Raw genomic sequence first — 15,890 nt, forward strand, 5'->3', positions numbered from 1 at the left:
AACTGGGGCGGGGCGGGGGAAGGGGGAAGGGGAAAGAAATAAAAAAAAAAACTTTAAAAAAAAACCCCAAAACTTCATTTCTTCTTACAGCTGACTAATAAAATAACAATTTGTTTATCCATTCATCTGTGGATGGACACTTGGGTTGCTTCTAACTTTTGGCAACAGTACATAATGCTGCTATGAACACTGGTAAGCATATATCTGTTTGTGTCCCTGCTTTCAATTCTTCTGGGTATTTATCTAGCAGTGGGATTGCTGGATCATAAGACAATTCTCTAGTTGCTTCCTGAGGAAACATGAAACTGTCCTCCACAATGGCTGCACCATTCTATATTTTCATATGAGGTAGCTTTTAAGAAATCTCTATTTTCTGAAAACTGGCTTCACATCCTCTCATTTTGCAATGTACTTACTCTCTGTAGGTAGTTTACTCTTCCAACAGCCCCGATTTTTTTTGTATAATTCACAAATCCAATATTTCCTTCAGTGGCAGCATAGAATTCATAAATGTTGATATTCCCAAATCTCTTGATGAACTCTCTCCAAACATCTCCTCGCAATCCATTTCCTATTGCCACTCTCACTTTATGATCACGATCATTTGGTTTCTGTGATAAGGGGAGAAGAAGGTGAAACTGAAACATCTCTGGAGTCTGTATCTATGTGTTGATTATTGCCTGTATATTTTTACACACTTAAGTAGATTACAAATTCACCTCAGAACATGCCTTTTGTTGCCGCCTATACACACACCTGATTCCCTGGACCTCCCTCCCATATATATCCAGTGTGGCCTGGCAGCGAGAATCTGATTTAACAACCAAAGACTCAGATTTTCCCACTTTGATTTTTAAGGGGCAAGACGAAATGATCTGATGGAACTAGATGATAACAAGATTTCAGCCACATCCAATCTTAAGTTAGAATAATGTGTTAATAGTTTCCTTGATGATGCTGGTGAGTCTCAGTACTTGCCTGAAAGAAGAGCCCACATAGGAAAGATGTGTCAGAGGCTGATCATCTCTCCCCAGTAGGGCCCGGGGTTGTGTCTTTCATGCTGAAGCAATGATTTTCACTTGACCTCAACGATGGCTGAGAACACAGTCCAAAGAGAGAGCCATTTTCCAAAAAGTCATTAGAGAGCAGCACTGCTAGGCCTGCAGGGCCTGGAGGAACGCGGCCATTCCCTTATTAAACAGGCCACGTAGAGGCCGAACCAAGACAAGGAAACTGTCCCCATGGGCTGGGAGGGGCAAGAGGAGGGGGAAGCTGGCTCCCAGGTGTCTGAGGTGCCAGGGAGGAACATGCTTTGCTAGAAATAAAAATCACAAAGGAAAAGCTGCTTTGAGTGTAAAAACTGAATTGAGAGCTTTTTGCCTTTGAGGGAGGTGGGCCAGGACTAGGGTGCTTTTTCATTCGACCAGAATCATTTATGAGGCCCCTTCAAATATGTCCAAACCTAGAGAGGTTTTAATGATTTTTTGTATTAATAAGGTCATTTATGTCCTCAAGGAGATCACATCTTGAGCAGATAAGTAAGTACAATTTTAATGTGCACATTCTGTTAGTCTATGACCTTCTTTCTAATAGAAAACAGAATAGGAAAGGGTAGAAGTGCTAGGTAATGAGGCCTCTCCTCTCACATCAAATGTTCATTTTTTTAAATCAAACAGCAACTAACTTAAAAGAGTAAATGCTCTCAAGAGATTTTCTACATTGTTTCCTATACTGTGAAATGACCATGAAGTGATTTTGGAGCAAGAGTTCCTTTTTGAAAGAAGTGTTCAAAGAGAGAGGCCAGCCTTTCTGTTAAAACAAAAGAAAACACGCTCTGAAGAGATTTCTAGGCGGGGAAGTGGTTAGTAACCTACATGTACAGTGATTTTGTCAGGTGCTTGTTGGTGGTGAAGCTGGTTAAGGAGTCCTGCCTGATGAGGTAGACACGTACTGGTTGCTGGTAAAAACTGGGCCCCCCTGAGCTTAACTGCAATAAAAACAAACTTCTTTTGGGGACATGTTGGTGTGGGTGTGATATATTTATTAAATAATACACGGTATAGTGTGGACTTAGTAAGGGGTCCGTGGAACAATAAAGGTGAAGAACTCCTGGTGCAAAGAAAGATGTGTGACCCCAGGCCGGTGCTGCATTTCTTAAATGACTTACTTCTCTCTCCTCTCCCAGTTATTTGGGCTCACTGTCTGCTCCTGTGTACATTCGCTGTGTGTCTTCTGTGTCTGCTTCTCTTCTCTTTAGGTGGCACTGGGAACTGATCCTGAACCCTTGTGGAGAGGGAGAGATGCACTCATTCTCTTGTGCAACCTGAGCTCCGTGGTCTGCGGTGTCTTATTGTCTCTCCTCTGTGTCTCTTTTCGTTGTGTCATCTTGCTGTGCCAGTTCTCCGTGTGGGGCGGCACTCCACGTGGGCCAGCTCTCTGCTCGGGCCGGCTTGCCTTCACCAGGAGGCCTGGGAATTGAGCCCTGACCTCCTATTTGGTAGACAGGAGCCCAATCGCTTGAGCCACATCTGCTTCCCAGGCTGGTGCTTCTTATCAGGGTGTCGAGGAGAGTCCCCTGAGAAGCTCTTTGAACGTGTAGGAGTCCTAGAGCTTCTGACTGAGAAGGACTCTATTCTCCTAAGCAGCTCCTGAGGTCCTGAGGCCATTAAATCATTTCCCTTCTGTAATTACCAGTGCCTGCAGGTAGGGTGGCCATTTGTAGGGTTGACCAGGGCCAGGCCTTCTTCATGGCTGTCCTCTGGTGGATTACTAATCACGTTCCTTTCGCCCTTAAAAATGTCTATTTGGATAATGAATTACAGGGTGACACTGTCCACGAGGCATTATGTTGCTCAGTAAGAATTTTTAACTTTCCTGACACAACCCCTGCCCCCATGCTGCCACCCTCACTACCTTTCCAAGATATTTGAGGATTACTTATTAGCACTCAAAAGGATCCACCTGACTTGGCTGCTTACCTGCTCCCAGGCCAATAGCACACCCAGGACCTTACTTACCCCCCACAGCTACAATCAGCCCTTCTCCCTCCCCTTCATGCATTTCCATAGTCTAAAAAATTAATTATTTTTTCAGGAGGTACCAGGGACTGAACCTGGTTCCTGCAGAGCAGGCGCTCAACCACTGAGCTACGCCTGCTCCCCTCACTTCCATATCTAATGAGTGGTGACATCTATTTCCTCCACTAGACTGTAAGCTCCTTTGAGGCCAAATCTCTCCTTATATCACCCACCATGCCTTGGACCTGAGCTTTGCAAAGAGCGTAATCTCTGCAGCAAAGGGAATCACTTTAACCAGGAAACCCTCCACTTCCCTGTGCAACAGTTAATGCCAGGACACCTGCACAAGGGCAGGACTTAAGGTGCCCCGGGTGTGTGGAAGCTGGCTGGCCGCACAGGTGCATCTGTCACCTGAGGGCCGCAGGTAGCTGGGCTCACGATCACAATACCACAAGCTCATTTTCATCATACAACTGAGGGATCTTATTCCACCAGCAGGAGGGATTAAGGCTCAGGTTAGAAATGTCTGTGGACACAAACTGGGAGATTCTGGGGCATCTTAGATGTCTGGTTCTCAAGCTTTCACTCTCAGGTTTTCTTTTCCCACATGAGAAGGAGTTTTCCTCCATTTCCAAAGCCCTCAAAAGGACATGGGTTTGAGCTCAAGATTCACCTCTTCTTTTTTTTTTTTTTTTTTTTAACAACGATCAAACCTTTTGTAACGCATTAGAGCCAAGGTGTGACATGTCAGCACACCTGGACTTAAGCCCACCTGAGATTTAATGACAGATGATGGGTGAGAGGTCAGGGTGTCCAGAGAAAAATGTAGGTCTCCAGGTAATTAGAGTTAGGAGAAAACGTTTACTAAGGGCTTTTCTATGTACCAGGCACTATATTAAGCTATATTAAGTTTCAAAAGGACCCTACCAAAATAGGATAGGTAATAAAGAATCTGCCTCATGTTACAATTGAGGAAATGCAGGGAGCCTCAGAAAGCTTAAAAACAATTTGCCCACGATCACACAGGTAGCGAAAAGAGTGGCTTTAAGATTCAAATCCAGATTATGTGACTTCTGAGAGTCCTCTTTCCCTTAGTGGAAAAAAAAATGAGTGACACACAGTTTAAGACTCAAGTAGTATGGAAATGCTTTAAATGAAGAATACTGTTCATTTCACTTATCTGTTCCCATCTCTTGCTCCCAGTTTACCATTCAGAAGCTGACAATTTTAATTCTTTTAGTTGTTTTTCTTACTCGTAATTTAAATGTTTAAATTATTCCTAATTCCTAATTTGTTTTATTTGTTTTTTAGGAGGTACTGGGGATTGAACCCAGGACCTCATACATGGTAAGCAGGCACTCCACCACTGAGCTACATCCGCTCCCCCCAATTCCTAATTTAAATGCTTATACTGCCATCTCCTGATTCATCAATTTTAGACATTCATTGATTTCCTATCATGACACATGAGAATGAAGCTCCCTCCCTTTTTCTTCTTCACATTCCCAATATTACAATTTTTTATTAAATCAGTATCTAGTGCTCACATTTTTTTGCCCATAATACACACTGATGAGCCAAGTAATATACCCTAAGTTCTTGAACAAATTTTTGTTTTTCCTGGAATTAACTGTCTCTCCACCCATTTGCTTGGTGCTTTTGGTTTCTAATTTTAAGTGTTTTCAGCCTTCCAACAACCTCTCGATAAAAATTTTCTTCATGGTGAAGTCTATCAGCTAGTTTTTTTTTCATTATTTTGAAGTTTAACCTTCTGCTCTAACATGGACTGGTTGCTCTCTGGCCTCCCTTTCCTGTAGACTGTGTCTTCCTCTCTTCTTTTGCTCTCCTGTTGGGGTGGAGCACTTTCTCCAGTAACTTCCTGAAGGAAGGTATAAACTAAGTTTTTTTGAGTGTCTCAATGTCTGAAAATATTCTTATTGTACACTTGATTGATAATTTGAATGGATACAGGATTCTAGATGGGTAACAACTTTTACATAGAATTTTTAAAAAATTTTGTATTTTGTTTTTACATAGTTTGAAGGCACACTCCTTTGCTTTTCAGCTTCCAGAGTCTCTGTTGGCAAGTCAAATGCTATTCTTACAGGATCTTTTCTTTATCTTTGGTTTTCTGGAATTTCATCATGGTATTTTTTTCCTTTCTATTTTTTCTTTTCATTCACTATATCAGGCAATCAATGGGTCCTTTCAATCTGCAGAGTCATGTCCTTCAGTCTTGGGAAGCTTTCTTGTTTATGTTTCGTATTATTGTATTACCTTATATCATGTATTCATTATTTCTTGCCTAATTTCTTCCTATCCATTTTCTCTGTTCTTTTTTTAATTTCCTATTAATTAGATGCTGGGCCTCTTGGTGGTTGTTCTAGTTTTTTTTTCTTTACTCATATCCATCACTTTATCTTTTTGTTCAACTTTCTGTAAGATTTCTCAACTTTATCTTAACAATCTTCCTAATAATTAAAAAATTTTAAATGATGCTTTTCATATTTCAGCAGCTGTTATTCTCTGATTTCTTTGGTATCACATTATCTTTGTTTGGTGGAAACAATATCTCTTGCAATCTCTTTGAGGGTATTAACTATAGGCCTTTGTTCAGTTTCCTCCTGCTCCCTGAATGCCAGATATTATTTCTTCTTCTTTTCTTTCCATGATCTTTCTAGTTAGAGGCTTCCCTCAGGTGTCAGGTGATCCTTCATGGCTGTATGTATTTAAGAGTAGGGTAACAAAGGGATGTTTTGGCAGCTCTGTGTGCTGAGGAGGGGATACCGCCTGGTGGGCTGCACAGCCAGGTTGGCGATGGGCCAGTGAGCCCGTCTATTTCTGTAGGTCTTTTCTGGGAAAGTTTAGCTCTAGTAGTGACCCTCCTCTGGTCTCCTGTCTACAAGCATAAACCTGGCTCCTGGGGTTTGGGACGTGTGTAAGGAAAGGGAGCTGGGGTCTCTGGTCAGTGTGTAGACATATATTCAATCTGCTCTCGGCGCCTGGCCCCTGCGCTCCTCTGCTTTTAGGGTCTTTGTGTTAGAAGCTTGTCTTCATCTTCTCCAGAGAGTAAACCTCCTGGAACCTCAGGGATGTAGGAGGGTGGTGGCAGGTCTAGCTCTTCCTTCACAGACATTCAAACAATCTTGTTTTCAAGCCTGATACCTCACCCTCACCTTGAGTGGTACTGGGTACCTCCACTACTCAGCCTTCAGGAAGTCAATCGGCTTCCTTCTTTCTGAACCTGCCTCTTAAGTTTTACTTTCCTCAGTCCTACTAAGAAAGCCACCTTCGTCTTTTAGTTTTCTAGCTGTAGATACGATATAGTCCATGGTTATGATGTCTCCTAGTTTCTTAGATGGTGTTTCTTAGGATTTTTTACGCACTTTTATCTGCCTTGGTTTTGGGTGACAGCCAAGAGGTGAAAGGGACAGAAAGTCTTCACCATCTTAGAACCCAGAGTTCCAGAGTCCATGTTCTAAAAAATTAATGTGCTATACTTCTGCCAGACTCCATGAGGAGAAAAGAAAGCACCCTACTGGCAGAAACGAAAGGATGAGGCTCAATCTGCCTGCTTTAAAGAAGAGGACTTTTTCCTGGCCCTGGTGTTGCCAAAGGGACCCTCTGGAAAAGCCATCTGCCATGTCATTGTTCCAAGTAAAGTTCTTTACTGATGCTTTGAGACATTTACATTTACGTCACAGCCTAGTTATGCTCTTGCCACTTGGCCCCAGCCCAGCCAACCAGTCTTGCCTCCTGTAATGGTTTTCCCAGTTCCCAGCAGGACGGGTCCTTCATTCCACTGCTCTGCACAAGTGCTTCCTGCTAACCAGAGCCCTTCTTTGGAAAACTTCTCTGCACCCTTCAATACTCACCTTCTCTGGCAAACCTTCCCCGATTTCTGCTCTCCTTCTCTCTTTCTTCTGGCCTGCCCTGGCCCTGGCCCCCACTGTTCAAACTGGTCTCTCCCACTCTGTGCAGCTACAAACCCCTCCATTCTCTTTTCCTATGGAATGAAGGTCATGCAGAGACAGAAATTTTAACCCAGAAGGGACCGCAGAGGTCATCTAACTTATGAAGGATGGTAGACAACTCTAGGGAAGTGAGTTGTGTTGATTTGGTCTTTCAGCATTCTGATCTACCTTATTTTCCAGTTCAAATATCATGATTTGTGCATGTGGCCCTTGGGACTCTTTTTCTTCCTCCTTCTCTTTCCACCTCCTTCTTCCTTCCCCCTCCTCCCCATCCTGGTTGCTTTCTCAGAAAGGAGCATAAAGCCTCATGTAGGCCCCTTTATGAAGTAGATAAACACTCAGCTTTAGCAATGTCCTGTGTTTCAATAAGTAATTTGTTCTTAGATGACATTGTTTTTCTAGGCAACTACACAAACAAAATGGACATGACAACTCTACACCACTGAAAATGAACCAGACTTGATGACCAAGGAGTCGGGCTAAGGCCAAACATATAAATACAAGACAGGTAAAATGGATAAAGGACTTTACTAGCTACATGATTTTTCTGTAAACCTACAACTGCTCTGAAAAAATAAAATTAAAATTACAAAATGGATAATGAAGATTCAGCTATAATACAGTAAAAATAACTTGGAGTCAATAGCTTCATCCAACCCTTAATCTACCTTAGCTCAGAATGATTATCTGACTAATTTGAATTTCTTCTCTTATTTTTTCCCTTGTGTACATTGGGCAGAAATTTCATTAATTCATTCAAAAATATTTATTGAACACCTACTATGAGCTATACACTGTCAGACACTGAAAATAATAATACTAATGGCTACAATGTGTTGAGTATTTATTAAGTGTCAGACACTTAGCTAAGTACTTTGTGTACATCATCTCATTTGGTCCTCCCCAACCCCCCTGTGAGGTAGGTACTATCATTTCCCCTTTTGGTTGCTGGAAAACAGATTTAGAGAGGTTAACATCTTGCTCAAGTGGCCGAGTCAGGATTGAGGTCTGCTGCCTCCTGAGTTCATGCTTCCACTATACCAAGTCCACTGAGCTGACAAAACCAGTGATCTAAGGGTGGCTGGGAGCTCCTCCCCCATAGGCCTCTGCTCTACTAATGGAACTACTGAATATGGTTCAGAAAAAGGAAGCAAAAGAGGAGTGGCCTCTACTTGCCTGATATTGGCCCAGATTCTCCTGAGAGCTGCCCTGTCTGTGGATGGGTCTTATTAAGTTAGTTGTTCAACTAAGACAGGAGCAGCCTCTCTGATATCCGTACCTGGGGCTGGTGGAGGTGTTAGCCGTCCAGGGACAGCCTATTCCTGCAAGCAGCTCTAAGAGTGAGAAAGTCCCTGGTTACATTAAGCAGAGCCCTCCACCATCAGTTCTAATATTTATCCATTTCTGAGAGGTCCTTTGGATATAATTATTCTTTAAGCTCCCTTTAAGGCCACAGAATGTGTACTCCTATGGTGACTTATGACTTTTTAAAATCTTTAACTGAAAATTTTTTGAGGTAACTAATCATTTCATAAAATTCTTTAAGGTATTTTCCCAGCCAACTAGAATTCAGGGGTTTGGAGAAGCAAGAGCAAATGAGAACTGCAAATCTACCTCTAGATTAGGGGTCATCCATGAAACGTACACCAAATAATAAAATACTTTGAAGATATAAAACCCACACTGTTTTTGTTTTCCAGAATCATTGAGACAACATTAAGAAAAATTTGACAAGGTGGAAATGTGTGTGTGAGCCTGCAGAGAGTGATGCCCAAATGTCTCTTTTCCTCAAGTCCAAAGGGGCCCATTAGGACAAATAAACAACATGCGCCTCTCCAGGAGATTTCAGACTGACAAAGGGGTGCCGTGAAGGCAGTGGCCCCATATGGATTACTGGGTTTTAACAGAGAGGCATGCAATCTTGAGGACCAGGATGAATATGTAGTCTAATGTGAAAAACATTCCTTAGTGACATCAGCAGAAATTGCTGTAGAAAAGGTTTCGAACCAGCTCACAGGTAATTCTGACCCTGGGCCATGATTCTGTTAAACCTGCCAAAAAACAAGAATAATATGTGCTAAGCCTGAACTTCTAGGGGAACGTATTACCTCCTTCAACTCAGTTATACATTTTTCAGGGGCAAGAATTCAGAGGTTCATTCAACAGAATTTATTGAGTGCCTATGATGTGCCAGATACAGATCTTGGTGCTCTTGTGGAACTTTCATTTAATCGGGGAGACGGAAATAACCATACAAACCTGTAATATGTCAGAAGATGATACTATCATGAGCAGCAGTAATGAGATGGCAGTGAAGGGTGGAGCAATGTGTTTGATGATTAGTAGGAGGGGCTTCTGAGGAGGTGACATCTGGACTGATAACGAATGAAGTAAGACAGAGAGAGAGAGAGAATGAGAGAGAGAGAGAGAGAATGAGAGAGAGAGCTGGGAGAAAGCATCTTACACTTATTCGTATGTCTTACAGCAGCCAGTATATAAGCTGAACATAACAGGTGCTTATACAAAAGCAATTTTTCAATTTAGTGATCCTTTGAGGTTGTTTTCTGCTGATTGAATGAATGAAATGAATTAGAATATGGTGGGTTTACTGTATTAGCTAGTCCAGTGAATCTCACCTGGCGGTGATTTTTACTTGCCTGGAGACATTCTGATTGTCAGGACTGTGGTGGGGTGGAGTATACTACTGGCATCTTGTGGGTAGAAACTAAAGATGTTGCTTATAATGCAGAGGACAAGCCTATACAGCAAAGAATCAATGGCCTCGAAATGTCAGCAGTGTCACTGTCGAGAAACCCTCATTTCATCCCAAGGCAGGTCATCAGATTTCTATTTGGCTGAGACACTGGGCAGGATGAGCTCTTGTGTTCAACCCTGTCAGTATATCTGGATATCTGCAAACAAGGTGGATCTAAGGCCCCTGGAGTGACCTTGGGACATGTGTTCCAAACAAACTGACATACTCGCTTGGTTGGTTGGTTTCAAGTCCACATGGAGGATTATGCATGAAACAACATTAAGCAAAAGTTTACTACAGGCCTTTGGTGAGAGAGAGAAGGGAAACTTGATGTGATCCCTGCCACCAACAATTCTATACCCTGGAGAGGATGGGAGGCAGGGAAAAAAACTCCTGTAATGTGATGAGGGTCACTGGAAGGTAGAAATTAAATGAGGTAGGGGAGGAAGTGGATGTGGCTCAACCAGTTGGGTGCCTGCCTACCACGTAGGAGGTCTTGGGTTCGGGCTCCAGTGCCTACTAATGAAGACAGGCAGACACTGTACTTGCCATAATGAGCTAGATGCCACATCACCACAAAAATGAACTAGACTCTGCACATGGTGCAACGAGCAGATGCCACAAGGCAGCAGATGCTGCCACCCATGGGGAGCGGATCTGGCTCAGGCTGTTGAACACTTGCCTCCCATGTGGGAGGTCCCAGGTTTGGTTCTCGGTGCCTGCTGGAGAAAGTGAGCAAACACTGAGCAGACAGATGAGAGAACCATCTGAGGGGGGGCCCGGAGGGGGTTGGGGATATAAAATTAATACTGATAAATAAATCTTACAGGAAAAAAAGACAGAGAGGCAGAGTCAATACCAAAACAAAACACAATAAAAAAAAAATGAGGTAGGGGAAGAGAGCCATGATTTTGGTTGGAGTGACAGAAAAAGGTTTAAAAGATGAGGTTAGCATTTGAAAGCGGCTTTGACAGTGAGTGAGCTTTTACCAGGCAGAGAGGGGAGTGGAGGATATGCTAGGTAGTGGGAAATATATGAAAGCAGAAAAAGGGGCAGGAAATAAATAGCAGTTCCCACCTAATAAACCCTCTCTACAGGGGAGGTGTGGTGCCAAACTCTTTATCATGACAAACAATTGTAGTTTAAATGAATGAGCTGAAGCCTAGCATAATTCACAGTAACTTGACTTCCCAGCTTATCCATTCCAGTAAGGTATTGAAACACGGGGAGTATTACCTGGGGTGTGTTGCATAAATACCGAAGCAGTTCACCAATATACTGAATGACAGTGACATTGTATTTTCTGCAGTCATCCCAAAACTGGCTGGCTGAAAATTTGGTCCGCAAAACAAGAGTAGCACCTACAAAGAAGGCATAGAAAGGTGTCAACAAAGAAATGCTACAAATAATCCCTCCAATTATACTAACTTGTCATCTTTGAAAGACAGAGATTACAAAGTGAATTATATTTACTAACAACTATTGATTACCTATTACACACAGTTCAAAAAATGAATAGGACAGGTTTTTTTTCCCCAATAGGATCTTCAAATCTTGGGGAGAAGATGTATGCAAAAGTCTTTCTAATACAAGCAGCAGGCAGTAAGTAAGAGTCAAAGGAAGCCCTAAAGGGAGTGCGAGTGTGTGTGTGTGTCTGTCTGTATGTAGATTAATTCTGTTTGGGAAGAAGGGCTGAGAAAGACCTTCTGATGGAGTCAGGAAATTGCCTTAGGTCTTGATAAATAGAAATATAGAGAGTTGGAGGATTTCAGGCAGAGGGGAAAACTCAAAGATAGGAGAGTCGGGAGGGGGTACAGCCATGACTCAGTCTGCCTGGTGACTTGGGGTGGTGAAGGGTGGACAGATCATGGGAGAGGAAACTGGAGAAGAAACTAGGGGTGTAAACATGGAGATCTTGGGAATGCCAGGTGGAGGAGCCAGACTCAGTTCTGTAAGCAGTGGAGAGCCAGGGTCTTGAGCAAGCAGGCGATAGTATTCCTTTATTCTTCTTTTTTTTTGCGGTACCAGGGCCGGGGATTGAACCTGGGACCTTGTATATAGGAAGTTGAAACTCAACCACTGAGCCACCTCGGCTCCCTGATAGTATTCCTTTTTGATGGGTGTGATAGAATAATAGTCCCCAATTTTTTCCATATCCTAATCCCCACAGTCTACGAATATGTTACTTTCCCCGGCAAAATGGATTTTGTAGATGTAACTAAGGGTTTTGAGATGGGAAGATAATCCCAGATTCTCTGGGTGGGCCCAATGTAATCATAAGGGCCCTTATAAGGAGGAGGCAAGAAGGTTGACGTGGACGGGGATGAGAGGACAGAAACAATAGGTTGGAGTGATGCCCTCTGAATGGAGGAGGCAATGCAGCTCTGCCAACTCCTGGATTTCAGAACTTCCGACCTCTAGAACTGTAAGATAATAAATGTGCACTGTTTTAAGCACTGATTTTGTGGTAGTTTGTTATAGTAGCAATTATGAATCTAATACAATGGGTAAAAATGTATTTTTAATCTAATTATAGGGATGAAATATAGTAAAAGTGACATCTTTTAAATCTCACCTTTTTTTTCATGTTCTTAGTTTAGTTTTACTCCTAATCACACAAAGTCCAATGTTTCAGAAGAGGAGACATTTTCTTCAGCATGTCTTTATCATGCTTAAGTGAAAGAGGAAAAACGATTGATTTGCCCCTGTTCTTGAAGGGCAGAGCAATATAACCAGACCCCGGCATTCCTTGCTGATTTAGAGGTCGGTTCAGTGGCTGGACTAAGGATGCTTTACCGTTGATCAATTAGCTGACCAAGTGAAAGAAGTGGGGGCTTGGACAAATAGATCTCATAATGTAAAATGAAATGCCTCATGGGAGAAAAAGTTAACTTAGTAATTCTTTAGCTCAGAGTTAGAGATGGCTTCCTGGAAGAGGCAGATATTGTCCTGAGCCTCGATGCATAAAAACAGCATAAATCCTTACCGCAAGGAGAGTGAACGGCAACTCTAATTTGAATGGTAAAAACTTAAGAAGGAAAGAGAAGAGATGACAAGTCAGGTATTCAGACCAGAGTTGAAGAATTGTGAGAATATGGAAAATTACGTAGAATAGGGACAACAGAGGAAGTTTAAATCAGATGTTGATGCAGATCAACATGCAGATTTCTAAGGAAAGAAATGACACAGTAGAACTATTTAATGGATTTAAGACTCAAGTATTTTAATCTGGATAAAGACCTAAACTATTTTAAAGAAGTTTCCTGCTGGATATAATTACAGTATTGAGTAATTATAGTATTATATTATTAGACAAGCAAGGGTGAGAAAATTTAAGATACTTGCTTGTGAGGTATAAGACAAACAGCTTTGTTATTAATGTAGAATTAAACAGAATTCCTAGCAGACACAAAGAAAAATAGCCAGATTTTTATCACTTTTCCTTATGAGTAGATGTAACTGTGTATTGACCTCCAATGCCTTGTTTAAAGTAAAAGCTTACCTTTCAAGATACATCCGTGTAGTCCAATTATAAGTGCAGCACTGTGGTACAATGGCAGAGTGGTGTAGATGACATCATTTTCCTTAACCCCACTTGAAAGAATGAGGCCAGTTCCATACCACAGGCGATGATGATTGACCACAGCAGCTTTTGGGAGACCTTTACAAGATACAAAAGCATTCGTGAATGAGCCAGGATTGGCTCATGTAGTGTAGGAGAAAGATCTGGTTTAGGAGGACTCATTTTCCTGTGTTTACAGAACTGCACAGAGGAGGGCCACGACCATTAGACCAGGAGTCAGTAAATTTTTCTGTGAAGGACCAGAGAGTAAACGCTTTAGGACTTGTGAGCCATAGGTCTCCATTGCCACTACTCAACTCTGCCATTAAGCCCCAAAGCGGCCATAGACATATGTAAAGAAATGAGCATGGCTATGTTCTGATTAAACTTTATTTACTAAAACAGGTGGGAGTCTGCATTTGTCTGGCCCTGAGTTAGACAGTTATTACAGCAGTAATCTGAATGGAAAGGGAAGAGAAGGGAATGGATATCTATTGAATTTATGCTCTTTGCCTAACATACTGCGATGTATTTTCAAATATTTCATTGAATATTCATAATGACTTTATAAGATAGGTAGACTTACATTTTCAATCTCAAAGCTGAGAAAGCTGAGATTCAGATATTGGTACAGTCACATAGCTGTAAGCAGCTGAGCTTTTTTCTTTCCCACCAGGCTCCAAAATTTTGAAGGATGAGGCTGGCAAACAGCAGTGGTGATAAAAAGAAAAGGACAGATTCCAGAGATACATATTTTTTTCCCTTAGGGATATTTTATGGGAGAGAGAACGAATGAAGATGATAAAAGAGTCACAAAATGACTCTAAGGCTGAGGAGTTGAGAAGTTTGGATTTTTAGGCCAAAGGTAGCACAGGATGATTGTAGGCTCTCCAAATCTGATTTCAGGGTCAGTAAATTTAAATTCAGGCAAAATATTCAAATTTATTGTAAAGAAAGCAGCATATTATTTGAAATGATGGAATAGCATACCAAGTTCATGCAGTTATTCAAGGATAAGACAAGAAACCTCGAAGACTTTTGGTCTTGGGATGGGCTGGTTTAAGCCAATTCCCCCTTAAGCCAAGACTCTTAGAGGCATGGGTCAAATTGTATTCCAAATTGTATTCCAATTTGGTGGGAAAAGTTCCATAAACACATTTACAAAGCCCTTTTAAAAAATTCACTTTTTACTAGATGGTGTATATATATATTTACACAGTTCAAACCCTAAAAATATGAACACAGCAAAAAAGTCTCACTTCTACTTCCATCCATCTAATCACCTGCTTTTGAAACTACTTTATTATTATCTTATGCACTCCTATAGAGTTTCTCTATGCAAACACAAGCAAACATGAACATTTCCTCATGTGTCCTTTTCCTTTCCTCTACTTGAAAAACAATGCACACTACTGTGCTTCGCCCCCTCCTCCCCTGAATATGTCCTGGGCTTTTGCCCCTCTTTGTTTTTTTTTCTTTTTCTTTTTTCATTTATTTCTCTCCCCTTCCACCCCTCCCCTCCTAGTTGTCTGCTCTCTGTGTCCATTCGCTATGTGTTCTTCTGTGACCACTTCTATCCTTATCAGCAGCACTGGGAATCTGTGTTTCTTTTTGTTGGGTCATCTTGTGTCAGCTCTCTGTGTGGGTGGCGCTATTCCTGGGCAGGCTGAACTTTCCTTCGCGCTGGGCGGCTCTCCTTACGGGGCGCACTCCCTGCACACATCAGCACTGCGCATGGGCCAGCTCCACACGGGTCAAGGAGGCCCGGGGTTTGAACCTCGGATCTTCCATGTGATAGGCTGACGCCCCATCTATTGGGCCAAGCCCGTCTCCCTCTTGCCCCTCTTTGTACCTAGAGATCTTCCTCATTTATTTGTTCATTTATTCTCTTTCTCAGATGCATGGCGTTCTTTGTATGAGTGTATAATAATATCATTTTATTTACATTATTTTGGTATTTAAAATGATGCTGTAGTGAATAACGTTATCCACATAGCAGTTCACCCCTATGATGGTGCCGCTGTAGGATGAATTTGTTGAAATAAGGTTGCTGGGTCAAAAGGTGCAGGTCTGTGTAATTTCAACAGACACTGCCACATTGCCAGTCATTCCCTCCATTCACTTCCCTATAAGCAATGTCAGAGCGTGTCTGTTTCCTTCTAGCCTCGCCAAAGCATGCCCTCGAACACTGGGATTTTTGCCAGCCTGAAAGGTGAAAAATGGTATTTCAGTGTACTTTTAGTAGGTCTTTCCTTAATATGAGTGAATTTGATCCATTTACATTTTCTTAAGTATAATGTACATATTTTTTGAGAACTTATATTGAAAGGTTATTCCTCTATTATATCCCTTGGAAGACTAGTTTAGTTGGGGGGAGTATGAAGTCACTGCTGAGTTGGGGTTAGAGTTTAAGACCGAGTGGGAAAACTGGCTTTGTGAGGAAAAAAGACAGTTCTCTGTAGATTTAACCTTTCAGTACTTGCTGGTACCTGTGGTGGATTGAATTATATACAAGTTCCCCAATTTAGGCTTCTCTTGGTCTTGGTCCCCATTTCTGTGGGTACAAACCCACAGTAAATAGG

General features: G+C 41.9%; 1 protein-coding gene across 1 annotated transcript in view; it reads right to left on the reverse strand.

Moving 5' to 3' along the window:
- LOC101435979 (long-chain fatty acid transport protein 2) overlaps positions 1 to 15,890 on the reverse strand; it is a 68,330-nt gene that overhangs the window by 17,917 nt on the left and 34,523 nt on the right. Inside the window, exons 3-5 of the mRNA XM_058294213.2 lie at positions 13,249 to 13,407; positions 10,983 to 11,107; positions 417 to 611 (exon numbers count right to left, since the gene is read on the reverse strand). Of these exons, the coding sequence (XP_058150196.1) occupies positions 417 to 611; positions 10,983 to 11,107; positions 13,249 to 13,407 (479 nt within the window). The remainder of the gene's footprint in view (positions 1 to 416; positions 612 to 10,982; positions 11,108 to 13,248; positions 13,408 to 15,890) is intronic.

The sequence above is a fragment of the Dasypus novemcinctus genome, chromosome 3 (genome assembly GCF_030445035.2).
Source record: "Dasypus novemcinctus isolate mDasNov1 chromosome 3, mDasNov1.1.hap2, whole genome shotgun sequence".
In the NCBI taxonomy this organism is placed as follows: Eukaryota; Metazoa; Chordata; class Mammalia; order Cingulata; family Dasypodidae; genus Dasypus; species Dasypus novemcinctus.